This window comes from Scyliorhinus torazame, chromosome 5, assembly GCF_047496885.1.
Source record: "Scyliorhinus torazame isolate Kashiwa2021f chromosome 5, sScyTor2.1, whole genome shotgun sequence".
Classification (NCBI taxonomy): Eukaryota; Metazoa; Chordata; class Chondrichthyes; order Carcharhiniformes; family Scyliorhinidae; genus Scyliorhinus; species Scyliorhinus torazame.
Window position 1 is genome coordinate 116,573,683 of NC_092711.1, and position 27,887 is coordinate 116,601,569.

General features: G+C 48.7%; 1 gene segment (V, D, J or C); it reads right to left on the reverse strand.

Moving 5' to 3' along the window:
• Positions 1 to 2,883: 2,883 nt before the first annotated feature.
• Positions 2,884 to 27,887, reverse strand: LOC140419581 (Ig heavy chain C region-like). The segment is given in 5 exon segments: positions 2,884 to 3,333; positions 5,038 to 5,346; positions 6,173 to 6,478; positions 6,675 to 6,971; positions 27,790 to 27,887. Coding segments are annotated over 5 exon segments (1,347 nt in total).

Here is a 27,887-nt window from a genome sequence, read left to right on the forward strand (position 1 = left end):
ATATTGTATGTGTATGTGTTGAAATCTATGTTTATATATTATTGCCTGTGTTAATAAGTGTTTATATTTTCCTGTCTAGTAATATATGTGTTAATGTGTCTTTTTGCGTTCATCATGCATGCCAGTGTCTTAATGTTTGTGCCTGGATAAATGCGTGTGTGTGTGTGTGTGTGTGTCAATGCGTGTATTTCATCATAGAATCATCATCATATAATCCCTACAGTGGAGAACGAGGCCATTCGGCCTATTGAGTCTGCACCGACCCTCCGAAAGAACACCCTACCGACGTGCACGGTGCACGCCCTGCCCTATCCCCAGAACCTCGTAATACCACCTAACGTTTTGGGCGCGAAGGGGTGATATAGCGTGGCTAATCCACCTAACCTGCACATCTTTGGACTGTGGGAGGAAACTGGAGCACGCGGAGGAAACACGGACACGGGAGAATGTGGAAACTCAACACGGACAATCATCCGAGGCTGGAATTGAACCCGGGTTTATGGCGCTGTGAGGCAGCAGTGCTATTTATGCGTTGATGTTTGTTTATAACTATCTATTGCTGTGTATTGACGCCTCCATGTGTATTCATGTGTGTTTGTATGAGCGTGTGTACGAATCTGTGTGTGCCCATTAGTGTGTTAATGTGGATTATTGTCTCTGTTTTAATGGAAATATTTCTGTCATTGTGAAATTGTGCGATTGTGGGCGGCACGGTAGCACAGTGGTTAGCACTGTTGCTTCACAGCGCCAGAGTCACAGGTTCGATTCCTGACTTGTGCTGAGTTTGCATGTTCTCCCTGTGTCCGTGTGGGTTTCGTCCGGGTGCTCCGGTTTCTTCCCACAAGTCCCGAAAGATGTGCTTGTGAGGTAATTTGGACATTCTGAATTCTCCGTCTGTGTACCCGAACAGGCGCCAAGAGTGTGGCGACTAGGGTTTTTTCACAGTAACTTCTTGCAGTGTTAATATAAGCCAACTTGTGACAATAAACATTATTTTTACTATTATGTATATGTTATTGCTTACAGTTGTGTTTCATATTCTTGGGTCAGTCTGCGTGTATGGTTTTATATGTTTGTGTTTGCATATTTGTGTATCTATGTGGACATGTGGATGTATGTGCATGTTTGTGCATGCCGGCCTGTGTGTGTGGATTTGTGTGTGTGTGTACACGAGTGTCTCTGTGTACATAAACGTGTGCTTGTTTGTGTTTATGTGCATGTTTGTAAATTTTTGTTCGTTTATGTGTATATGTATGCATGTGTTTCTATGTGTACATATATGTGTGTGTTTGTGTCTATGTGTGCTCATGTATATGGTTGTGGGTGTGTGTACGTGTGCCTGTATGTTTAGTGTTTGTGTCTTTATCTGTCTGTGTATTTGTAGCAGCTGCCTGTAGCTTTGCCAGTTGTGGGTATTATTGATACCGATGTAGAATATGTTGAACTTTCTGCTTATAAATGTGTTTTCTGTGAGTTGCAAGCTGACATCATTGACCGAATGCAAAAATGCAAGGAGGTGCCTCAGGAGAGAACACTGAAAACCCAGGGAGAATCCAATCACCATCCGGATTTGGATTTTGGGAAATCAGTTGTTGCATATGGATAAGAGGAACAAGGGTGCTAAAAAAAAAATGTTGCGTGAATAGATAGTTTAAGAACATCTTTAGCATGATGGGCTTTTAAAATCTTCAACCAGTAAGCTACAAGCCGTCTTGTAATGTCAGTAACTGAGTCCTTAGTGTAGAGACACATCCACTCCCAAATTCCCTGCTTGGGGAGTAGGTGGATAGTGATTTAATAGTCTCTCCCTCTCTGGCCAGCTGAACAAATTCTCTTTGGGTTCCCCCTGCTGAGGAGGTGGAGATACAGTGAGTTCACTCATCACCTTCCTCCTCTTTTCGTCGGGAAAGTGGAGGTAAAATGGATTTATATTGCCCATCCTTCTCTGTTGGGGAAGTGGGCGGACAGTGCATTTATTTAGGCCCTCCCCCTTTCTTTGTTGGAAGAGGCTGTACAGTGAATCAACTAATGCCCCAGCTCCTTGGTGGGAAAGTGGGGGTACAGGGTTAATTAATGCTCCTCCCCCACTATTTGTTGGGGCGTGGTGATACACTGGATTAACTACTGCCCCCCATGCTTTGGTGTGGGAGTGAGGGGTATAGTGGGTTCACTAAGTCCCTTCCTCTTTGTTAGGGAGTTGGGGTGCAGGGCATTAGCTAACGTCCATTCCCCACTCTCTGTTGGAGAAGTGGGGATGCAGTGGATTAACTATAACCCCTCCCCCTCTTTGTTTTGGGAAGTGTGGTTGCAGTGGATTAATTTATGCCCCTTCTTCTCTCTTTTGAGGAAGTGGCAGTAGAGTGCATTAACTAATGCCCCTCCTCCTGTCTCTGTGGGGGAGGTGGGGGGACAGTGGATTACCTAGGGGCTCCTACTGATTTTGTAGGAGAGGTGGAGATATAATGGATTAAACATTTCCCTTTCCCCTCTCCGTGATGGGCGATTGTTGGTCCTTGTTTCTGTTTGATTCTCAATTCAGTTCCCAGTGGGTGTGATGCAGCAATTTTAAGCTGACATCAATTTTAAAGGGATGGGCAATGGGAGAAGCAGGAACACCGAGATCTAAATGTGATGTGTTTGTCTGTCTGAAATGGGAAAGTGTCCGATTTCTCCTCAGCGGGAAGAAAGTCAATGAATATATTTTGTGAATCCTGCAATTAACGAATTTTACTCTGTCTCCAACCCAGGGTGTATCTGAGCTGGGAGCTCTGGTTGTATGAGACTTGGGGCTGAGACCTGTAGAAATCCGGGTCTCATTGAACAGATCTAATATCAGCAAAGTGGAAGCTCCATTAATTAAGCGGCTGTACATTTAAATCACAATTGGAGGAAAAAAAACTTTTAATTTTTTTATTTAGTTCGAAATGCAATTGATAGATTCTCATTGACATGAATTAACGGTGTCCATCAGAGCGAGGGAAATGTTCACAAAACTGGGTTTACCGCTGGATTTATCAACCGTTCTGTTGATGATCTTCAAGGGGATGGCTTCATGTCCCACCACACAGGAGTAAGAAGCGCCGCTGGCCCACTCCTCCGCTGCAATGGATAACAGGCTGTACATGAAGAAGGAGCTATTGCCGTTCTCCGCCATCACCTCGGTGTTCTTGTAGTTCCCGGGATTCACCGGCTTGTCATTGACGGTCCACTTGACGAAGATCTCTCGGGGGGAGAAACCTCTCACTAAGCAGCTGAGGGAGACGAATCTCTGAGCGGAGACGTCTTCAGCCGAGGGCAGGAGGACAGAGACGGACGGTTCCCGCGGGTTGGGATCTGCAGAAAATGTACAATAAATGTAAATAAAATGGGGAATTCTGGAGACAATGGAACCGCGGGTTAGATGTGAGAGAAATGTGTTTTGTGTTGGATTTTAAAGGTTTCCATTTTCCACTTTGGGATCTGTCCGGTTTCCGAGCTCGGAGCAGAGGTGGACACAAGCCTTTTCCCTGAGAATTTACATATTGGATTCGAAAGTTTCAGAATGTGGATAGCAGGGGAACGGACCATTCGGCCCAGCTGTTCTGTGCTGGTGTATAAACTCCACACCAGGCTCCTCCCACCTTACCCCAAGAGGATTGGGAAACTGCCAATGTAACACCCTTATTCAAAAGGGAGGGAGACAAAAACAGGTAACTATAGGCCAGTGACCTTACCATCTATCAGTGGGAAACGGTTCGAGTCCATTATAACGGATCCAATCGCTGAGCATTTAGAAATACTCAATATAATCAACAGAGTCAGCGCGGCCTCGTGAAGGGTAAATCATGCCTGACAAATTTGTTGCCCTTATTTGAGGTGATAACGAGAAGGCGAGAGAGAGGGGGGCCAGTAGATGTAATATACATGAATTTCAAAACTGTGTTTAATAAATGAATGTTCTATTCCCACGTTTGCAGATGACAAAAAATAGGTAGAAAGGCAAGTGGTGAGGATTACAGAAAATACACAGAGGGACCGAGAATGTGAGGTTAGACACTTTGGTAGGAGGAAGTACATAACTGAATATTATTCAGATGGAGAAAGACTGGAGAAAGCTGAAGTAACGGGGGAATTGGGGGTCCTCGTGCAAAAATCACACAAAGCAAGTTCTGCAGGTAATATGGAGACAAATTGAATGTTGACATTCATTTCAAAGGGAATATTATATAAACATGGGGAAGTCTGGCTAAAACTATACAAGGCATTGGTTAGACTGCACCTGGTATACTTTGAACAGTCTCGGCGCCCTTATCTAAGGAAGACAGATTGGTTTTGAAGGCAGTCCAGAGGAGGTTCACGAGGTTGATCCCGAGTATGGAGGGATTTCCTTATGAGCTGAGGTTAAGTAGGCTGGGCTGTACTTATTGGAGTTTAGAGGAATGAAGGCCACCTAATTGAGACATGAAAGATTCTCAGGGAGCTCCTTAGGATAGATGCTGAGGGGTTGTTTTCCCGTGTGGGAGCGTCTACGACCAGCGTGCATGATCACAAAGTGAGGGTTCGCCCATTTCAGACAGAGATGAGGTGGAATTTCCTCTCTCAGAGAGTAGGGAAGCTGTGGAATTATTTAACCCGGGGGGCTGTAGATTCTGGGTTGTTCAGTATGTTCAAGGTTGAGGGAGACATACTTTAAATCTGTGAATGCGTCAAGAGATATGGGGATAAGTCGGGAAAGACGAGTTTAAGATTATCACATCAGATCAGTCATGACCTCACTGCAGGCTGGACCGGTGTTGATGGGCCCAATGGCCAACGTCTGTTCCTCAGTCTTGTGGTCTATGGTCTCGCTCCATCTAAACCCAATATCACTGTTGGGTTTCATTGTTCATTCATCTGCATATCAATTTCCCCCTTAAACTCTAAACGCCCAGAGTATTTAGTTAGTGGAATTACCAATCAGAATGGGCCATAAATACACTGAATGCTAAACACTGACCGCTGCACTGACACTAGAAATAGACACAATGACTCACTTATTGCTCCAGTCTCACCGCTCACCTATTTTTTTGTGGATTGAAATTCTTAAAGGAGTCGGCAGGTCCTGGTGGCTCGCCACACAGTCAAACACAGCCCCACTCAGCCAGGCTTGTGTCGAGATGTTTAATTTGCTGACCACGCTCTCAGTATCTGCCCCAGGCTGCTCGGCAATCTCTGATTTCAGCGGCTTCTTCGCTTCACTCCAGGACACGTTGACTCCATAAGGAGCATTCGAAATGACGCAGGTTAAGGTTACAGTCGCCTCCAGTAAGACCTGTTCTATTGGTGGTGGCAGTATTGTTACTGAGGCATCAGTGCAAAGGGAAGGATCTGCGAATGAAAAAAGTGGAAATCAACCCAAGTTTGATCTTCAGAATCAGGACAACAGGATTCAGCCTGAACTCTAAATGGGAATAAATCAACTTCGAAACATCAACCTCTAAAGACCGCCTTTAATCTTCTATACGCAATGGAAAATCAGTTTGGTTTGTGAAAACTATTCTCATTGTGAAATACAGTCAGCCCCGATATTGTTCGAACGAATCAGTATTTCAGCATTCCCAATATAAGTATTCCATTCCTGATCTCAGGAACGAAGTACTGGAGGCTGATCCATAAATAGGTTGGATGAACTTTCCAACACTCTCCCCCGGAGCTGTTATCAGTTAAGTGTTTGAGACACCCACTGACTCTCAAATATAATCAGCCGTCTCAGGATAAAGCTGGTATCAAGTCCACCAGGGGCTGGTTTAGCACGGGGCTAAATCGCTGGCTTTTAAAGCAGACCAAGGCAGGCCACCAGCGCGGGTCCAATTCCCATACCAGCCTCCCCGAACAGGCGCCGGAATGTGGCGACCAAGGGCCTTTCACAGTAACTTCATTTGAAGCCTACTTGTGACAATAAGCGATTTTCAATTCATTCATCCACCTCACTCACTAAATTACTTCAAATTATAGGGATACATTTATTTCTACATTCATAAAATCGTGAATGATAAGCAACCCTCATGCAGCTCTTACATCAGAATGAAACACAAACTACATGGCAGTAAATTAGAAGTTGTTCTGTGCTTTACACTAACTTCAGTAAATTCCTGATTTGGATTAACATCAGAGTGCAGGATGATTTATTGTTTCCTCTGTTTGTGTCTCTTACCAGACGCAGTGATATTTTGACTTTGTGTGACCTCTTGATGAGTGACCTGGCAGGTATAGACCGCTTTGCTGAACCATTCCCCAGCGGAGACTGTCAGCCGACTGCTCGCCGAGAAGTTCCCGTTCACTTCACAGGGGGGCGAGGTGACAAATCCTGAACCTATGGCTTGTCCATTCTTCAGCCACTTCACCGTCATTGACTTTGGATGGAAATCGTTGATTGAACAGACCATGGTTGCAAATTTCTGTCTTGAGATTTCTTCATTGGAACTCACGGTGAGGAGAACATTTGGAGTGTTGACTCCACCTTCAAGAAACACAAGTTAGACATTTCTTGAAGAAGATGTAATCAATAAAATTGCTAATTGTATTTTAACAGTTTCTCTGTGGTCACTATTTCTCGCAGGAATCAGAACTATGCAGAGAACCATAAATGTGTTATGACCAAAGATGTAAATAAAGCAATCAAAGCGTCTGTTTCTCACAGATTCCACAACACTTACATTCCATTCCAATGCTCTTGTCTAAGCCGCTGTGTCGAACCTCACAGCTGATTTCGCTGCATCCCCCCTCTGACTCGGTGATGGTTAACTGACTGCTCAGGGTGTAGGTTCCCTTCTTGTTTCTCACTGACGGGTATTTCTTAACTCCAGTGGTGATCAGCTGCCCATCTTTCTTCCAGGTAAGGCTGGTGATTTCTGGGGAGTAGTCCATCGCCAAACAGCCGAAGGTCACGGAGCCGTCGCTGTTGTGTTGCTGACAGGAGACCAGGCTGTAGAGAGTGGGCGGAGACGGTGTCGCTGGGGGAGAATGGTCCATTCAACAAGTTAGACTCTGTTATTTGTGATTTATAAGTTAACAAGCACTTCAAAATGTGACCATGCATTTATCCGAATATTTTCTCATTAAACGTTACATCCACATTTCAGCGTCTATCATTTGGGGATCACCATCTCTATGGCCCCTCAATAGAAACTCACATCTCTCTCTCCATCTCTATCACATGACAAAAAATAGCATTTTGATGCCACCTGAATGATGTAACTTTCATTGAATTGAATGAGAGGAGCAGAGGTTTTTCCCCATTATTTCAGCCATCATGTAAAATAAAATGTAAATGGCGCCATAATCACAGAGACTGCTCTCCTTTTCAGAGCTGACTTGTGGTGATTTGACCTGAGGGTCAGCACATCTCAGATGAGGGGCAAGTTTGAGAATGGTGGTCTTCATGAGAACCTCAGCCGATACAGCAATTGAACTCGCGCTGTTGGGGTCGCTTTCCATCACGAACCAGCCGCCCAGCTTACTGAGCTGTGTACGTCACAATCCAGCTAACTGAGCTGAGTACGTCACAATCCAGCTCACTGAGCCGTGTATGTCACAATCCAGCTAATTGAGCTGTGTACGTCACAATCCAGCTAACTGAGCTGTGTACGTCACAATCCAGCTAACTGAGCTGTGTACGTCTCAATCCAGCGAACTGAGCTGTGTACGTCACAATCCAGCTAACTGAGCTGTGCACCTCACAATGCAGCTAACTGAGCTGTGTACGTCACAATCCAGCTAACTGAGCTGTGCACCTCACAATCCAGCTAACTGAGCTATGTACTTCACAATCCAGCTCACTGAGCTGCGTACGTCACAATCCAGCTAACTGAGCTGTGTACGTCACAATCCAGCTAACTGAGCTGTGTACGTCACAATCCAGCTCACTGAGCTGTGTACGTCACAATCCAGCGAACTGAGCTGTGTACGTCACAATCCAGCTCACTGAGCTGTGTACGTCACAATCCAGCTAACTGAGCTGTGTACGTCACAATCCAGCTCACTGAGCTGTGTAGGTCACAATCCAGCTAGCTGAGCTGTGTACGTCATCAATCCAGCTAACTGAGCTGTGTACATCACAATCCAGCTAACTGAGCTGTGTACGTCACAATCCAGCTCACTGAGCTGTGTACGTCACAATCCAGCTCACTGAGCTGTGTACCTCACAATTCAGCGAACTGAGATGTGTACGTCACAATCCAGCTAACTGAGCTGTGTACGTCACAATCCAGCTAACTGAGCTGTGTACGTCACAATCCAGCTAACTGAGCTGTGTACATCACAATCCAGCGAACTGAGCTGTGTACGTCACAATCCAGCTAACTGAGCTGTGTACGTCACAATCCAGCTAACTGAGCTGTGTACGTCACAATCCAGCTAACTGAGCTGTGTGCGTCACAATCCAGCTAACTGAGCTGTGTACGTCACAATCCAGCTAACTGAGCTGTGTACATCACTATCCAGCTATCTGAGCTGGGTACGCCACAGTCCAGCTAACTGAGCTGTGTACGTCACAATCCAGCTCACTGAGCTGTGTACCTCACAATCCAGCTAACTGAGCTGTGTACGTCACAATCCAGCTCACTGAGCTGTGTACCTCACAATCCAGCTAACTGATCTGTGAACGTCACAATCCAGCGAACTGAGCTGTGGACATCACAATCCAGCTAACTGATCTGTGTACGTCACAATCCAGCGAACTGAGCTGTGTACGTCACAATCCAGCTAACTGAGCTGTGTACGTCACAATCCAGCTCACTGAGCTGTGTACGTCACAATCCAGCGAACTGAGCTGTGGACATCACAATCCAGCTAACTGATCTGTGGACGTCACAATCCAGCGAACTGAGCTGTGGACATCACAATCCAGCGAACTGAGCTGTGTACGTCACAATCCAGCTCACTGAGCTGTGTATGTCACAATCCAGCTAACTGAGCTGTGTACATCACAATCCAGCTAACTGAGCTGTGTACGTCACAATCCAGCTAACTGAGCTGTGTACGTCACATTCCAGCTAACTGAGCTGTGTACGCCACAATCCAGCTCACTGAGCTGCGTACATCACAATCCAGCTAACTGAGCTGTGTACGTCACAATCCAGCTCACTGAGCTGCGTACGTCACAATCCAGCGAACTGAGCTGTGTACGTCACAATCCAGCTAACTGAGCTGTGTATGTCACAATCCAGCTAACTGAGCTGTGTACATCACAATCCAGCTCACTGAGCTGTGTACGTCACAATCCAGCTAACTGAGCTGTGTACGCCACAATCCAGCTAGCTGAGCTGTGTACGTCACAATCCAGCTAGCTGAGCTGTGTACATCACTATCCAGCTAACTGAGCTGTGTACATCACAATGCAGCTAACTGAGCTGTGTACGTCACAATCCCGCTCACTGAGCTGTGTACGTCACAATCCAGCTCACTGAGCTGTGTACATCACAATCCAGCTAACTGAGCTGTGTACGTCACAATCCAGCTAACTGAGCTGTGTACGTCACATTCCAGCTAACTGAGCTGTGTACGCCACAATCCAGCTCACTGAGCTGCGAACATCACAATCCAGCTAACTGAGCTGTGTACGTCACAATCCAGCTAACTGAGCTGTGTACGTCACAATCCAGCTAACTGAGCTGTGTACGTCACAATCCAGCTCACTGAGCTGTGTACGTCACATTCCAGCTAACTGAGCTGTGTACGTCACAATCCAGCTAACTGAGCTGTGTACGTCACAATCCAGCTCACTGAGCTGTGTACGTCACATTCCAGCTAACTGAGCTGTGTACATCACAATCCAGCTAACTGAGCTGTGTACGTCACAATCCAGCTAACTGAGCTGTGTACGCCACAATCCAGCTCACTGAGCTGTGTACGTCACAATCCAGCTAACTGAGCTGTGTACGTCACATTCCAGCTAACTGAGCTGTGTACGCCACAATCCAGCTCACTGAGCTGTGTACGTCACAATCCAGCTCACTGAGCTGTGTACGTCACAATCCAGCTCACTGAGCTGTGTACATCACAATCCAGCTAACTGAGCTGTGTACGTCACAATCCAGCTAACTGAGCTGTGTACGTCACATTCCAGCTAACTGAGCTGTGTACGCCACAATCCAGCTCACTGAGCTGCGAACATCACAATCCAGCTAACTGAGCTGTGTACGTCACAATCCAGCTCACTGAGCTGCGTACGTCACAATCCAGCTAACTGAGCTGTGTACATCACAATCCAGCTAACTGAGCTGTGTACGCCACAATCCAGCTAACTGAGCTGTGTACATGACAATCCAGCTAACTTAGCTGTGTACGCCACAATCCAGCTCACTGAGCTGCGTACATCAGAATCCAGCTAACTGAGCTGTGTCCGTCACAATCCAGCTCACTGAGCTGCGTACGTCACAATCCAGCTAACTGAGCTGTGTACATCACAATCCAGCTAACTGAGCTGTGTACGCCACAATCCAGCTAGCTGAGCTGTGCACGGCACAATCCAGCTAGCTGGGCTGTGTATGTCACAATCCAGCTAACTGAGCTGTGTACATCACAATCCAGCTAACTGAGCTGTGCACCTCACAATGCAGCTAGCTGAGCTGTGTACGTCACAATCCAGCTCACTGAGCTGTGTACGTCACAATCCAGCTAACTGAGCTGTGTACGTCACAATCCAGCTAACTGAGCTGTGTACGTCACAATCCAGCTAACTGAGCTGTGTACGTCACACTCCAGCTAACTGAGCTGTGTACATCACAATCCAGCTCACTGAGCTGTGTACGTCACAATCCAGCTCACTGAGCTGTGTACGTTACAGTCCAGTGAGGGTGTGTGAGTGAGGGTGTGTGAGTGAGGGTGTGTGAGTGAGGATGTGTGAGTGACTGTGTGTGAGTGAGGGTGAGTGAGTGACGGTGTGTGAGTGAGAGTGTGTGAGTGAGGGTATGTGAGTGAGGGTGTGTGAGTGAGTCTGTGTGAGTGAGTGTGTGTGAGTGAGTTTGTGTGAGTGAGGGTGAGTGAGTGACGGTGTGAGAGTGAGGGTGTGTGAGTGAGGTTGTGTGAGTGAGGGTGTGTGAGTGAGAGTATGTGAGTGAGGGTGTGTGAGTGAGCTGTGTGAGTGAGGGTGTGTGAGTGAGGGTGTGTGAGTGAGGGTGTGTGAGTGAGGGTGTGTGAGTGAGGTTGTGTGAGTGAGGGTGTGTGAGTGAGGGTGTGTGTGAGGGTGTGTGAGTGTGGGTGAGTGAGTGAGGGTGTGTGAGTGAGGTTGTGTGAGTGAGGGTATGTGAGTGAGGGTGTGTGAGTGAGGGTGTGTGTGTGAGGGTGTGTGTGTGAGGGTGTGTGTGTGAGGGTGTGTGAATGAGGGTGTGTGAGTGAGGGTGTGTGAGTGAAGGTGTGTGAGTGAGGGTGTGTGTGAGTGAGTGTGTGAGTGAGTGTGTGTGTGAGGGTGTGTGAGTGAGTGTGTGTGTGAGGGTGTGAGAGTGAGGGTGTGTGAGGGAGGGTGTGTGAGTGAGGGTGTGTGAGTGAGGGTGTGTGAGTGAGGGTGTGTGAGTGAGGGTGTGTGAGTGAGGGTGTGTGAGTGATGGTGTGTGAGTGAGGGTGTGTGAGTGAGGGTGTGTGAGTGAGGGTGGGTGAGTGAGGGTGGGTGAGTGAGGGTGGGTGAGTGAGGGTGAGTGTGTGAGGGTGTGTGAGTGAGGGTGTGTGAGTGAGGGTGTGTGAGTGAGGGTGTGTGAGTGAGGGTGTGTGAGTGAGGGGGTGTGAGTGAGGGTGTATGAGTGAGGCTGAGTGAGTGAGGGTGTGTGAGTGAGGGTGTGTGAGTGAGGGTGTGTGTGTGAGTGAGGGTGTGTGAGTGAGTGAGGGTGTGTGAGTGAGGCTGTGTGAGTGTGGGTGTGTGAGTGAGGGTGTGTGAGTGATGGTGTGTGAGTGAGTGTGTGTGAGTGAGGGTGAGTGAGTGAGGGTGAGTGAGTGAGGCTGTGTGAGTGAGGGTGTGTCAGTGAGAGTGTGTGAGTGAGGGTGTGTGAGTGAGGGTGTGTGGTGAGGGTGAGTGAGTGAGGGTGAGTGAGTGAGGGTGTGTGAGTGACGGTGTGTGAGTGAGGGTGTGTGACTGAGGGTGAGTGAGTCAGGGTGTGTGAGTGAGGGTGTGTGAGTGAGGGTGTGTGAGTGAGAGTGTGTGAGTGAGAGTGTGTGAGTGAGGGTGAGTGAGTGAGGGTATGTGAGTGAGGGTGTGTGAGTGAGGGTGTGTGAGTGAGGGTGTGTGAGTGAGGGTGTGTGAATGAGGGTGTGTGAGTGAGGGTGTGTGAGTGAGGGTGTGTGAGTGAGGGTGTGTGAGTGAGGGTGTGTGAGTGAGGGTATGTGAGTGAGCTGTGTGAGTGAGGGTGTGTGAGTGAGGGTGTGTGAGTGAGGGTGTGTGTGTGAGGGTGTGTGAGTGAGGGTGTGTGAGTGAGGTTGTGTGAGTGAGGGAGTGTGAGTGAGGGTGTGTGTGTGAGGGTGTGTGTGTGAGGGTGGATGATTGAGGGTGTGTGAGTGAGGGTATGTGAGTGAGGTTGTGTGAGTGAGGGTGTGTGAGTGAGGATATGTGAGTGAGGGTGTGTGAGTGAGGGAGTGTGAGTGAGGGAGTGTGAGTGAGAGTGTGTGAGTGAGTGTGTGTGAGAGGGTGTGTGTGTGAGGGTGTGTGAGTGACAGTGTGTGAGTGAGGGTGTGTGAGTGAGGGTGTGTGAGTGAGGGTGTGTGTGTGAGGGTGTGTGTGTGAGGGTGTGTGAGTGAGGGTGTGTGAGTGAGGTTGTGTGAGTGAGGGAGTGTGAGTGAGGGTGTGTGTGTGAGGGTGTGTGTGTGAGGGTGTGTGAGTGAGGGTGTGTGTGTGAGGGTGTGTGAGTGAGGGTATGTGAGTGAGGGTGTGTGAGTGAGGGTGTGTGAGTGAGGGTGTGTGTGTGAGGGTGTGTGAGTGAGGGTGTGTGTGTGAGGGTGTGTGTGTGAGGGTGTGTGAGTGAGGGTGTGTGTGTGAGGGTGTGTGTGTGAGGGTGTGTGTGTGAGGGTGTGTGTGTGAGGGTGTGTGTGTGAGGGTGGATGATTGAGGGTGTGTGCGTGAGGGTGTGTGAGTGAGGTTGTGTGAGTGAGGATATGTGAGTGAGGGTGTGTGAGTGAGGGAGTGTGAGTGAGAGTGTGTGAGTGCGGGTGTGTGAGTGAGGGTGTGTGAGTGAGGGTGTGTGAGTGAGGGTGTGTGTGTGAGGGTGTGTGTGTGAGGGTGTGTGAGTGAGGGTGTGTGAGTGAGGTTGTGTGAGTGAGGGTGTGTGAGTGAGAATATGTGAGTGAGGGTGTGTGAGTGAGGGTGTGTGTGTGAGGGTGTGTGTGTGAGGGTAGATGATTGAGGGTGTGTGCGTGAGGGTGTGTGAGTGAGGTTGTGTGAGTGAGGGTGTGTGAGTGAGGATATGTGAGTGAGGGTGTGTCAGTGAGGGAGTGTGAGTGAGAGTGTGTGAGTGAGGGTGTGTGAGTGTGAGTGTGTGAGTAAGAGTGTGTGAGTGAGGGTGTGTGAGTGTGAGTGTGTGAGTGAGGGTGTGTGAGTGAGGGTGTGTGAGTGAGGGTGTGTGAGTGAGGGTGTGTGAGTGAGGGTGTGTGAGTGAGGGTGTGTGAGTGAGAGTGTGTGAGTGAGGGTGTGTGAGTGAGGGTGTGTGAGTGATGGTGTGTGAGTGAGTGTGTGTGAGTGAGGGTGAGTGAGTGAGGGTGAGTGAGTGAGGGTGTGTGAGTGAGGGTGTGTCAGTGAGAGTGTGTGAGTGAGGGTGTGTGAGTGAGGGTGTGTGGTGAGGGTGAGTGAGTGAGGGTGAGTGAGTGAGGGTGTGTGAGTGACGGTGTGTGAGTGAGGGTGTGTGAGTGAGGGTGAGTGAGTGAGGGTGTGTGAGTGAGGGTGTTTGAGTGAGAGTGTGTGAGTGAGAGTGTGTGAGTGAGGGTGAGTGAGTGAGGGTATGTGAGTGAGGGTGTGTGAGTGAGGGTGTGTGAGTGAGGGTGTGTGAGTGAGGGTGTGTGAATGAGGGTGTGTGAGTGAGGGTTTGTGAGTGAGGGTGTGTGAGTGAGGGTGTGTGAGTGAGGGTGTGTGAGTGAGGGTATGTGAGTGAGCTGTGTGTGTGAGGGTGTGTGAGTGAGGGTGTGTGTGTGAGGGTGTGTGTGTGAGGGTGGATGATTGAGGGTGTGCGAGTGAGGGTGTGTGAGTGAGGTTGTGTGAGTGAGGGTGTGTGAGTGAGGATATGTGAGTGAGGGTGTGTGAGTGAGGGAGTGTGAGTGAGGGAGTGTGAGTGAGAGTGTGTGAGTGAGGGTGTGTGAGAGGGTGTGTGAGTGAGGGTGTGTGAGTGAGGGTGTGTGAGTGAGGGTGTGTGTGTGAGGGTGTGTGTGTGAGGGTGTGTGAGTGAGGGTGTGCGAGTGAGGTTGTGTGAGTGAGGGTGTGTGAGTGAGGGTGTGTGAGTGAGAGTGTGTGAGTGCGGGTGTGTGAGTGAGGGTGTGTGAGTGAGGGTGTGTGAGTGAGGGTGTGTGTGTGAGGGTGTGTGTGTGAGGGTGTGTGAGTGAGGGTGTGTGAGTGAGGTTGTGTGAGTGAGGGTGTGTGAGTGAGAATATGTGAGTGAGGGTGTGTGAGTGAGGGTGTGTGTGTGAGGGTGTGTGTGTGAGGGTGGATGATTGAGGGTGTGTGCGTGAGGGTGTGTGAGTGAGGTTGTGTGAGTGAGGGTGTGTGAGTGAGGATATGTGAGTGAGGGTGTGTGAGTGAGGGAGTGTGAGTGAGAGTGTGTGAGTGAGGGTGTGTGAGTGTGAGTGTGTGAGTGAGAGTGTGTGAGTGAGGGTGTGTGAGTGTGAGTGTGTGAGTGAGGGTGTGTGAGTGAGGGTGTGTGAGTGAGGGTGTGTGAGTGAGGGTGTGTGAGTGAGGGTGTGTGAGTGAGGGTGTGTGAGTGAGAGTGTGTGAGTGAGGGTGTGTGAGTGAGGGTGTGTGAGTGAGGGTGTGTGAGTGTGAGTGTGTGAGTGAGGGTGTGTGAGTGAGGGTGTGTGAGTGAGGGTGTGTGAGTGAGGGTATGTGAGTGAGGGTGTGTGAGTGAGGGTGTGTGAGTGAGGGTGTGTGAGTGAGGGTGTGTGAGTGAGGGTGTGTGAGTGAGGGTGTGTGAGTGAGGGTGTGTGAGTGAGGGTGTGTGAGTGAGGGTGTGTGAGTGAGGGTGTGTGAGTGAGGGTATGTGAGTGAGCAGTGTGAGTGAGGGTGTGTGAGTGAGGGTGTGTGAGTGAGGGTGTGTGAGTGAGGTTGTGTGAGTGAGGGTGTGTGAGTGAGGGTGTGTGAGTGAGGGTGTTTGAGTGAGTGTGTGTGAGTGCGGGTATGTGAGTGAGCTGTGTGAGTGAGGGTGTGTGAGTGAGGGTGTGTGAGTGAGGGTGTGTGAGTGAGGGTGTGTGAGTGAGGGTATGTGAGTGAGGGTATGTGAGTGAGGGTGTGTGAGTGAGGGTGTGTGAGTGAGGGTGTGTGAGTGAGGGTGTGTGAGTGAGGGAGTGTGAGTGCGGGTGTGTGAGTGAGGGTGTGTGAGTGAGGGTGTGTGAGTGAGGGTGTGTGAGTGAGGGTGTGTGAGTGAGGGAGTGTGAGTGAGGGTGTGTTTGTGAGGGTGTGTGTGTGAGGGTGTGTGAGTGAGGGTGTGTGAGTGAGGGTGTGTGAGTGAGGATATGTGAGTGAGGGTGTGTGAGTGAGGGAGTGTGAGTGAGGGAGTGTGAGTGAGAGTGTGTGAGTGAGGGTGTGTGAGAGGGTGTGTGTGTGAGGGTGTGTGAGTGACAGTGTGTGAGTGAGGGTGTGTGAGTGAGGGTGTGTGAGTGAGGGTGTGTGTGTGAGGGTGTGTGTGTGAGGGTGTGTGAGTGAGGGTGTGTGAGTGAGGTTGTGTGAGTGAGGGAGTGTGAGTGAGGGTGTGTGTGTGAGGGTGTGTGTGTGAGGGTGTGTGAGTGAGGGTGTGTGTGTGAGGGTGTGTGAGTGAGGGTATGTGAGTGAGGGTGTGTGAGTGAGGGTGTGTGAGTGAGGGTGTGTGTGTGAGGGTGTGTGAGTGAGGGTGTGTGTGTGAGGGTGTGTGTGTGAGGGTGTGTGAGTGAGGGTGTGTGTGTGAGGGTGTGTGTGTGAGGGTGTGTGTGTGAGGGTGTGTGTGTGAGGGTGTGTGTGTGAGGGTGTGTGTGTGAGGGTGGATGATTGAGGGTGTGTGCGTGAGGGTGTGTGAGTGAGGTTGTGTGAGTGAGGATATGTGAGTGAGGGTGTGTGAGTGAGGGAGTGTGAGTGAGAGTGTGTGAGTGCGGGTGTGTGAGTGAGGGTGTGTGAGTGAGGGTGTGTGAGTGAGGGTGTGTGAGTGAGGTTGTGTGAGTGAGGGTGTGTGAGTGAGAATATGTGAGTGAGGGTGTGTGAGTGAGGGTGTGTGTGTGAGGGTGTGTGTGTGAGGGTGGATGATTGAGGGTGTGTGCGTGAGGGTGTGTGAGTGAGGTTGTGTGAGTGAGGGTGTGTGAGTGAGGATATGTGAGTGAGGGTGTGTGAGTGAGGGAGTGTGAGTGAGAGTGTGTGAGTGAGGGTGTGTGAGTGTGAGTGTGTGAGTAAGAGTGTGTGAGTGAGGGTGTGTGAGTGTGAGTGTGTGAGTGAGGGTGTGTGAGTGAGGGTGTGTGAGTGAGGGTGTGTGAGTGAGGGTGTGTGAGTGAGGGTGTGTGAGTGAGGGTGTGTGAGTGAGAGTGTGTGAGTGAGGGTGTGTGAGTGAGGGTGTGTGAGTGATGGTGTGTGAGTGAGTGTGTGTGAGTGAGGGTGAGTGAGTGAGGGTGAGTGAGTGAGGGTGTGTGAGTGAGGGTGTGTCAGTGAGAGTGTGTGAGTGAGGGTGTGTGAGTGAGGGTGTGTGGTGAGGGTGAGTGAGTGAGGGTGAGTGAGTGAGGGTGTGTGAGTGACGGTGTGTGAGTGAGGGTGTGTGAGTGAGGGTGAGTGAGTGAGGGTGTGTGAGTGAGGGTGTTTGAGTGAGAGTGTGTGAGTGAGAGTGTGTGAGTGAGGGTGAGTGAGTGAGGGTATGTGAGTGAGGGTGTGTGAGTGAGGGTGTGTGAGTGAGGGTGTGTGAGTGAGGGTGTGTGAATGAGGGTGTGTGAGTGAGGGTTTGTGAGTGAGGGTGTGTGAGTGAGGGTGTGTGAGTGAGGGTGTGTGAGTGAGGGTATGTGAGTGAGCTGTGTGTGTGAGGGTGTGTGAGTGAGGGTGTGTGTGTGAGGGTGTGTGTGTGAGGGTGGATGATTGAGGGTGTGCGAGTGAGGGTGTGTGAGTGAGGTTGTGTGAGTGAGGGTGTGTGAGTGAGGATATGTGAGTGAGGGTGTGTGAGTGAGGGAGTGTGAGTGAGGGAGTGTGAGTGAGAGTGTGTGAGTGAGGGTGTGTGAGAGGGTGTGTGAGTGAGGGTGTGTGAGTGAGGGTGTGTGAGTGAGGGTGTGTGTGTGAGGGTGTGTGTGTGAGGGTGTGTGAGTGAGGGTGTGTGAGTGAGGTTGTGTGAGTGAGGGTGTGTGAGTGAGGGTGTGTGAGTGAGAGTGTGTGAGTGCGGGTGTGTGAGTGAGGGTGTGTGAGTGAGGGTGTGTGAGTGAGGGTGTGTGTGTGAGTGTGTGTGTGTGAGGGTGTGTGAGTGAGGGTGTGTGAGTGAGGTTGTGTGAGTGAGGGTGTGTGAGTGAGAATATGTGAGTGAGGGTGTGTGAGTGAGGGTGTGTGTGTGAGGGTGTGTGTGTGAGGGTGGATGATTGAGGGTGTGTGCGTGAGGGTGTGTGAGTGAGGTTGTGTGAGTGAGGGTGTGTGAGTGAGGATATGTGAGTGAGGGTGTGTGAGTGAGGGAGTGTGAGTGAGAGTGTGTGAGTGAGGGTGTGTGAGTGTGAGTGTGTGAGTGAGAGTGTGTGAGTGAGGGTGTGTGAGTGTGAGTGTGTGAGTGAGGGTGTGTGAGTGAGGGTGTGTGAGTGAGGGTGTGTGAGTGAGGGTGTGTGAGTGAGGGTGTGTGAGTGAGAGTGTGTGAGTGAGGGTGTGTGAGTGAGGGTGTGTGAGTGAGGGTGTGTGAGTGTGAGTGTGTGAGTGAGGGTGTGTGAGTGAGGGTGTGTGAGTGAGGGTGTGTGAGTGAGGGTATGTGAGTGAGGGTGTGTGAGTGAGGGTGTGTGAGTGAGGGTGTGTGAGTGAGGGTGTGTGAGTGAGGGTGTGTGAGTGAGGGTGTGTGAGTGAGGGTGTGTGAGTGAGGGTGTGTGAGTGAGGGTGTGTGAGTGAGGGTGTGTGAGTGAGGGTATGTGAGTGAGCAGTGTGAGTGAGGGTGTGTGAGTGAGGGTGTGTGAGTGAGGGTGTGTGAGTGAGGTTGTGTGAGTGAGGGTGTGTGAGTGAGGGTGTGTGAGTGAGGGTGTGTGAGTGAGGGTGTGTGAGTGAGTGTGTGTGAGTGCGGGTATGTGAGTGAGCTGTGTGAGTGAGGGTGTGTGAGTGAGGGTGTGTGAGTGAGGGTGTGTGAGTGAGGGTGTGTGAGTGAGGGTATGTGAGTGAGGGTATGTGAGTGAGGGTGTGTGAGTGAGGGTGTGTGAGTGAGGGTGTGTGAGTGAGGGTGTGTGAGTGAGGGAGTGTGAGTGCGGGTGTGTGAGTGAGGGTGTGTGAGTGAGGGTGTGTGAGTGAGGGTGTGTGAGTGAGGGTGTGTGAGTGAGGGAGTGTGAGTGAGGGTGTGTTTGTGAGGGTGTGTGTGTGAGGGTGTGTGAGTGAGGGTGTGTGAGTGAGGGTGTGTGAGTGAGGGTGTGTGAGTGAGGGAGTATGAGTGAGGGTGTGTGAGTGAGGGTGTGTGAGTGAGGGTGTGTGAGTGAGGGTGTGTGAGTGAGGGTGTGTGAGTGAGAGTGTGTGAGTGAGGGTGTGTGAGTGTGAGTGTGTGAGTGAGGGTGTGAGAGTGAGGGTGTGTGAGTGAGGGTGTGTGTGTGTGAGGGTGTGTGAGTGAGGATGTGTGAGTGAGGGTGTGTGTGTGAGGGTGTGAGTGTGAGGGTGTGTGAGTGAGGGTGTGTGTGAGTGAGGTTGTGTGAGTGAGAGTGTGTGAGTGAGAGTGTGTGAGTGAGAGTGTGTGAGTGAGGGTGTGTGAGTGAGGGTGTGTGAGTGAGAGTGTGTGAGTGAGGGTGTGTGAGTGAGGGTGTGTGAGTGAGGGTGTGTGAGTGAGGGCGTGTGAGTGAGGGTGTGTGAGTGAGGGTGTGAGAGTGAGGGTGTGTGTGTGTGAGGGTGTGTGAGTGAGGGTCTGTGAGTGAGGGTGTGAGTGTGAGGGTGTGTGTGTGAGGGTGTGTGAGTGAGGGTGTGTGAGTGAGAGTGTGTGAGTGAGGGTGTGTGAGTGAGGGTGTGTGAGTGAGGGTATGAGAGTGAGGGTGTGTGAGTGACGGTGTGTGTGAGAGGGTGTGTGAGTGAGGGTGTGTGAGTGAGGGTGTGTGAGTGAGTGTATGTCAGTGTGGGTGTATGAGGGTGTGTGAGTGAGGGTGTGTGTGAGGGTGTGTGAGTGAGGGTGTGTGAGTGAGGGTGTGTGAGTGAGTGTATGTCAGTGTGGGTGTATGAGGGTGTGTGAGTGAGGGTGTGTGTGTGAGGGTGTGTGAGTGAATGTGTGAGAATGAGGGTGTGTGAATGAGGGTGTGTGAGTGAGGTTGTGTGAGTGAGGGTGTGTGAGTGAGGGCGTGTGTTTGAGGGCGTGTGTTTGAGGGTGTGTGAGTGAGGGTGGGTGAGTGAGGGTATGTGAGTGAGGGTGTGTGAATGAGGTTGTGTGTGAGTGAGGGTGTGTGAATGAGGGTGTGTGTGTGAGGGTGTGTGAGTGAGGTTGTTTGAGTGAGGGTGTGTGAGTGAAGGTGTGTGAGTGAAGGTGTGTGAGTGAGGGTGTGTGCGCGAGGGTGTGTGAGTGAGGGCGTGTGAATGAGGGTGTAAGTTTGGCGTGTGAGTGAGGATGAGAGAGTGAGGGTTGTTTGAGTGAGGGTATGAGAGTGACGGTGTGTGAGTGACGGTGTGTGTGAGAGGGTGTGTGAGTGAGTGTGTGTGAGTGAGGGCGTGTGAGTGAGGGTGTGTGAGTGAGGGTATGTGAGTGTGGGTGTATGAGGGTGTGTGGGTGAGGGTGTGTGAGTGAGGGTGTATGAGTGAGGGCGAATGAATGTGGGTGGGTGAGTGAGGGTGTGTGTGGGTGGGAGAGTGGGAGCTGTGAGTGTGTGTGTGTGTGAGAGGGTGTGTAAGAGGGTGTGTGAGAGGGTGTGTGAGAGGGTGTGCTAGAGGGTGTGTGAGTTTGTGTGTGTGAGAGGGTGTGTGAGTGAGGGTGTGTGAGTGAGGGTGTGTGAGTGAGGGTGTGTGAGAGGATGTGTAAGTGAGGGTGTGTGAGAGGGTGTGTGAGTGAGGGTATGAGAGTGAGGGTGTGTGAGTAACGGTGTGTGTGAGTGAGGGTGTGTGAGTGAGGGTGTGTGAGTGAGGGTGTGTGAGAGAGGGTGTGCGAGTGAGGGTGTGTGAGTGAGGGTGTGTGAGTGAGGGTGTGTGAGTGAGGGTATGTGAGTGAGGGTGTATGAGGGTGTGTGAGTGAGGGTGTGTGAGCGAGGGTGTGTGTGTGAGGTTGTGTGAGGGTGTGTGTGTGAGTGAGGTTGTGTGAGTGAGGTTGTGTGAGTGAGGTTGTGTGAGTGAGGTTGTGTGAGTGAGGTTGTGTGAGTGAGGGTGTGTGAGTGAGGGTGTGTGAGTGAGGGTGTGTGAGTGAGGGCGTGTGAATGAGGGTGTAAGTGAGGGCGTGCGAGTGAGGTTGTGTGAGTCTGTGTGTGAGAGGGTGTGTGAGTGAGGTTGTGTGAGAGGGTGTGTGAGTGAGGGTGTGAGACGGTGTGTGTGTGAATGTGTGTGTGAGAGGGTGGGTTAGTGAGGGTGTATGAGGGTGTGTGTGACTGCGGGTGTATGAGTGAGGGTGTGTGAGTGAGGGTGTGTGAGTGAGGGTGTGTGAGTGAGGGTGTGTGAGTGAGGGTGTGTGAGAGTGAGGGTATGAGAGTGAGTGACGGTGTGTGTGAGAGAGGGTGTGTGAGAGGGTGTGCGAGTGAGTGTGTGTGAATGAGGATGTGTGAATGAGGGTGTGTGAGTGAGGGTGTGTGAGTGAGGGTGTGTGAGTGAGGGTGTGTGTGTGTGAGGGTGTGTGTGTGAGGGTGTATGATTGAGGGTGTGTGAGTGAGGGTGTGTGAGTGAGGGTGTATATGCAAGGGTGTGAGAGTGAGGGTGTGTGAGTGAGGGTGTGTGAGTGAGGTTGTGTGAGTGAGGGTGTGTGAGTGAGGGTGTGTGAGTGAGGGTGTGTGAGTGAGGGTGTGTGAGTGAGGGTGTGTGAGTGAGGGTGTGAGAGTGAGGGTGTGAGTGAGGGTGTGTTTGTGAGGGTGTGTGAGTGAGGGTGGGTGAGTGAGGGTGTGTGAGTGAGGGTGTATATGCAAGGGTGTGAGAGTGAGGGCGTGTGAGTGAGGGTGTAAGTGAGGGCGTGTGAGTAAGGTTGTGTGTGAGAGGGTGTGTGTCTGAGGGTGTGAGTGAGTGAGGGTGTGTGAGTGAGGGTGTGTGAATGAGGGTGTGTGTGTGAAAGGGTGAGTGAGCGTGTGTGAGTGAGGGTTGATGTGTTAGAGTGGGCGAATGCACTTTGCTGAAAGAGGATGAGTGAGTGGGGATGTGTGATTTAGGGTTGATGAGTTAGAGTGGGTGAGTGCGTGGTGCTGAAAAAAGTTGAGTGAGAAAACAATTTAGAACTGGGACAATGAACATTCCTGCGACTTAACGGATTTTCATTTTGCAAATGGGATTTTTGTGCCCGTAAAAGTCTTGTCATATTGTGTCAGAGAGAGTGTGTTGTGTTTATTCATTCTTGTGATGTAGGCTCGGCCTGCATTTATCTTCCATCCCTCATTGACTTTGAGAAGATGCTGAGCTTCCTTCTTTAACCATTGCAGTCCATGTGGTGTTTCCCCGAGTCCGATACATGATGTTGAACCAGCGGCAGTGCAGGAACGGAGATATATTACATAGTCATGATGGTGAATGGTGAGGAGGGGACCTTCCAGTTGGTGATGTTCCCATGTGTCTATTGTCCTTGTCCAAATGGCCGCTGTCATCGGTTTGGAAAATGCTGCCTACGGAGACACGATGAGCTTCAGCAGCGGATGTTTAGATAGCAGACAGGCTTCGGGGAGTCAGGAGATGGGTTTTCACCTTTGATCTGTTCTTCTGGCCTCAAAATTTCTATGACTCGCCCAGATCACTTTCTGGTCCATGTTGATCACCAGGAGGTTGTTAGTGGTTTTCAATAATGGTAATGCCAGTCAATGTCAAGGGGCGGTGGTTAGATCTGTTCTTACTGGAGGTGGGCATTGCCTTCAATTGGGTGACTTGACTGTTACTTACCACTTGTCAGCCAGAACCGGATAGAGCCTCCATGTTGCTTTATTTACAGGTTTATTTAGTGACTGCACAGTTGCAAATTGTGCTGAGCATGATGCAATCATCTGCCATCAACCCCTGTTCAGACCTGATGATGGAAAGAAGGCCATTGATGAACAAGCTGAAGATGGTTGGACCTGGGACACTGCCCTGAAGAAGTCTCGCAGTGATGTCCTAGAACTGAGCTGATTGGCCTCCAGCAATGGAATCCATCCACCTTGGTGCTGGTTGTGACTCCAACCAGCGGAGATTCTTCCCCTGATTCCCATCCATTCATTCTTTGTTTGGGCTGCTTGAGGTCTCACGTTTCAATGCTGCCTTGATTTGGCGGCACGGCAGCACAGTGGTTAACCCTGTTGCTTCACAGTACCAGGGACCCGGGTTCGATTCCCACTTGGTCATTGCCTGTGCGGAGTCTGCACGTTCTCCCCGGAGTCTGGGTGGGTTTTCTCCGAGTGATCCGGTTTCCTCCCACAAGTCCCGAAAATCGACCTGTTAGGTGGTTTGGATATTCCGAATTCTCCCTCTGTGTATCCGAACAGGCGCCAGAGTGTGGTGACTGGGGGCTTTTCACAGTAACTTCATTGCAGTGTTAATGTAAGCCTACTTGTGACAATAATAATGATTATTATTATTGATGTTAGTTCAGTCGCTCTCACCTGTGTATCTGAAAGTGTGTGCGTGTCTGAGTGTGTGTGTGTGTGTGTGTGTGTGTGTGAGGGAGAATTTGGGTATGTGAGAGCCCGTGACTGTGTGTATGCATGTGATTGTTTCTGCGAGAGATGGATCAAGAGAGTGGGAGAGAGAGAGTACACATGTGAGTGTGTGTGTGCAAGAGAGTATCTGTGTGTGAGAGAATATCTGTGTGTGAGAGCGCGATTGTGTGTATTTCTGCGAGCGACAGGATATCTGTGTGTGTGAGGGAGCAAAATAGTGTGCACAGGAGAGAGACTGCATGTGCAAAATTGTGTGTGTGAGACAGCATGTGAGTGAAAGAGTGCTTTCACAAGAGAGCATGTGTGTGAGAGAGCATGTATGCACCAAAGCATGTGAGTGAGACAGCATGTATGTGAGAGCATGTGTGCGAGAGATCATGTGTGTGAGAACACATGTGTGTGAGTGTGTAACAGACCATATGTGTGAGAGAGCATGTGTGCAAGAGAGCATATGTGTGAGAGAGCATGTGTGTGAGAGAACGTGTGCATGAGACAGCATGTGTGCAAAAGAACATGTGTGTGAGAGAGCATGACTGTGAGACAGCATGTGTGAGAGAGCATGTGTGCGAGAAATCATGAGTACGAGAGAGACCATGAGGTGTGCCAGAGTGCGTGTGTGCAAGAGAGAATGAGAGAGAGTGTGTGGGTGTGAGCGTGTGTGTCAGAGTGTGTGTGTGTGAGAGCATGAGTGTCGAGAGTGAGTGTATGAGAGAGTGTGTATGTGAGAGAGCAAGTGTATGAGAGAGCATGTGAGTGAGAGGGCATGTGTGTCAGGGAGCGTGTGTGCAAGAGAGCGTGAGTGTGAGAGATATGTGATTGAGAGAGTGTGTGTGAGAAAGCATGTGTGGGAGAGTACATGGGTGTGAGAGCATGTGTGCAACAGAGCAAGTGTGTGAGAAAGCATATGTGTGAGAGAGCATGTGTGTAAACGAGCATGAGTGTGAGTGAGCAAGTGAGTGAATGTGTGAGAGAGTGTGAGTATCAGAGCGCATGTGTATGAGAGAGCATGTATGCAAGAGAGGATATATGTGTGAGAGAGCAGGAGTACAAGAGAGCATGTGTGAGCGAGAGGCTGTGTGTGTGTGAGAGAGCGTGTGTGTGAGAGCATGTGTGTGAGAGAGCATGCCTGCAAGAGACCATGCATGTCAGAGAGAGTGTATGTGTGAGAGAGTGTATGCGTGAGAGAACGGATGTGTGAGAGAGCCTGTATGTGAGAGAGCGTTTTTGTGTTGGAGAGATGTGTGTGACAGGACATGTGTGTGAACGAGCGTGTGTGCAAGAGATAATGTGTGCGAGAGTGCATGTGTGCGAGAGTGTGTGTCTGTGAATGATTGTGTATGTGAGTGAGATTGGTAAAACGTGTAAGAGAGAGTGTGTGTGAGAGTGTGAGAGAGGGAGATTGTCTGAAAGAGAGAGAGGGATAATGTGCCTGTGTCTGTGAGAGAGCGAGTGACAGTCTGTTGGTGTGTGAGGGAGAGTTGGAGAGAGAGAAAGTTGGAGACAGAGAGTATGTAAGAGAATGAGTGTGTGAGGCAATGCGTGTGTGACCAAGTATGTGTGTGAGAGAGACTGTGTGTTTTTGAAGAGCTATCGTGTATGTGAGAGTGTCTGTGAGAGAGAGTGTCTGTGTGTTTGAGGAATAGTCCGGGTTTCTGGGAGAGAGGGAGTGTGTGAGGGAGAAAGAGTGTGCGGATGAGAGTGTACCTAGTGTGTCAAATTTCACTCTGAAACACAGGGGATCGAATCATTCAAACTGCTTGATTCTAATTGATAAATGGTCAACTTACGACAAATGAAATTAATAACCACTGTGAAATTAAACTGATATAAATTTCAAACTCCCTTCGCCTTTCAGCTATTTCTCCTGTCTGAACTGGGCAGAATGTATTTTCACTGAGAATGAACACATTAAATAGAACAGATTGAGGGGAGTTTAATGTCTGTGACAGAGATCCAGTGTTTGATGAGAAATAAACAAACCAGGAAACATTCACATTGGAAACTGATTACCTGATTTGATCCAATGTCTTAATTAAATACAATCAACAAAACAATGGAGGCGGGCCACCTCATCAACCGGAGCAAATAAATGTATTGTTTTCTAAATTATTTTCAGGGCAATTAAACATTCTCCAATAGCTTTGATATAACACGCCAGTATGCTACTCAATTGTAGCGGTTAATTTATGTTGAATTAGTTAGTACTAAAGTCGCATTGCAAGTTATTGCCAATTGTCAATTAGCTGACCTGTCAGCTGATTTGTACTCATAATATAAATAATAAAACATGGTTCTCTGTAATTCAAAACCTGCTCCTGCCTGAAATTTGATAAATATTTGGATTTAATTAAATATTAAACTTCAAATTATCGGATGGAATAATTCAGACATGTGTAATATCTAGAAAATGATGGAGAAATGTTTTTGTTCAATTTACGAGTTAAGAAGAAATAAGCTTGAGGCTCAGATATAATCTATTCTTCGATTGTATAATTTGTTTTATTTCAATAATGTTATATTGTGTACAGCACAGCTCTGCGAGACAGGATGTTATTATTTTTTGCAAAGCTAATATTCTCTTTTTGTAATTAAATTAATCTCTTTGAATTTCAAGCTTTTACTTGTCAAGCTCCAGCACTGTGCAGTCTGGACATTCCTACAATTCAGATAAAATCATAAGAACAATTCCTGCACTGTCAGCGACTTCCACCTCTGAGAAAACTCTTTATGATTAGGTCAGAGACAACTACAAATGACGTTGAAGAGATAATTAATATTCTTGCTGCTGCACATAAATAATACTATAACCGGTTACATAAATTGCCAAACTGCAATATAAAACTCCTATTTAAGTAACTGCAAATGTAATCAGAGAAATAAAAATTAATTCAAATATATCTTGTGTAATTGAACAGTGCTGTAGAATCAGTATGTTATTATTAAAACAGTTTCATAAATAATCACAAAATATTCCCAGCCTACAAACTTTTCCGGTCATGCTGATGGTGTGCAAAGCACAGCAGAATTGTGGAAGGAGATTAATGATTAATGATATTAATATGGAAACATACTTGGATAATATGGTGATAATACCGCATTATAATTGTTTAAGTTATATTAATTTTACTCACGAATTTGAAAACGTTTTAATAAAATAGTTTCAGACTGCAGTAACGAATTGCGTTCTTAATGACGCCATGGTTTAGTTTAATCAGTAATCATTAGGTAAAATTTAAAAATGTCAATCAAATCTTTAATTCCTTTCTTTATTTTCGAAACCGGCCACGTTTACTCCCCACAATTGTGTTTCAAGGAGATTCAAACGCGCAAACCTTTTTACATTTAACCAGAAAACGTGTAACTGTTCAATGTCACCCAGTTTGAACAATGCAGAAACAACGTAGAAACAGAAAACCGCTTCACAAATTGCACTTATTCAAAGTCACCCAGACACACCATCTCCTCAGCAGCAAAACACCAAAACTCATCGTGAGGACTGAACCCGTTTCATTGAGAAGCAGCTCAATTCTACATTCAACAGAATCAAACGTAACATTTCAAAAACATCTGAATATCGAATCCAGCAAATCAGTTCGGCACCAAATGTATGAATTATCAAACTAAATAGAAATACAGAACAACAGTAATATCACTGTGAGCAGGTGGGGTATGTCCAAAATATTTTTGAAACTTTACCATATTTTATTCATGTTGGACCATATTTCAAACGCATTTCAACAGTTGACAGGAGAGATAAAAGCTGCATCCATCAATCCCACCAAGATGGAACATTGAAGAAAAGCCAGGCTGTGATTGCAGGAACAAATTATGTTCGGAAAGAGCATTTAAAACTGTGGCTTAGTTTAATCTGCAATCATCACTTTTAAAAAACTCTAAAATCCTGACCGTTGTCCACCCACAATCGTGTGCCAAGCAATTTCAAACACGTGTCTTATTTTCATTCAATTACAAAACATGGAAACGCTCAATATCACCGAGTTTAAAGAGTATAGACACGCCAGAACCGTTTCACAAACTTTACTCATTCAAAATCACCCAGACACAATCTCCTCAGCAGAAAAACACCAAATCACATCACCGAGGGGCTGAAACTCGTCTCATGGAGAACCAGCTCAATTCTTCAAACACTTTCAACAGAATCAAACAGCATTTCAAGAAAATTTATATCTAGAACCCACCAAATCCGCCTTTCAGCAAGTGAATGAACAATTAAAATAAACAGAAATATGGAAGAATATCATCAGCATTGTCAATAAGCGGGAAGCGTTCAATAAATTGACACAGATACTTCAGCATATTTTGTGAATATTGGGTAGATTTCTAACACTTGTGCAGGAGGCGGTAAAATCTGCAGCCACCAGGTGTCACCGAGATTAAACATTGCAGAAATACCAAACTGTTTAACAGGCGTTAGGTATTTAAAGTAACCCGGCCACAGTATCCTCAGCAAATAAACATCAAATCACAACAACCAGGGACTGAATCCCTCAGCAGCACCTTTTGTCAAGAGACAGAGTAATTCCTTTTCCAGCAGAATCACATAAAACATGACAACAAAATCTCAATACAGAATCCAGCAAACCCGCAATTCTGTGAACGAATGCGTAGTTAAAATAGAAAAATAAATAAAACATAGACTCAAGTAAAACAGTTCAGAAATAATTGAATGATTCTTACCTGCAGTCACCGTCACCATGGTGCCTTGTCCCCAGTAGTCCATAGCGTCACAGTGTCACATTCCCTGAGCAGCTCCGTACAATAACCGGACCTGCACA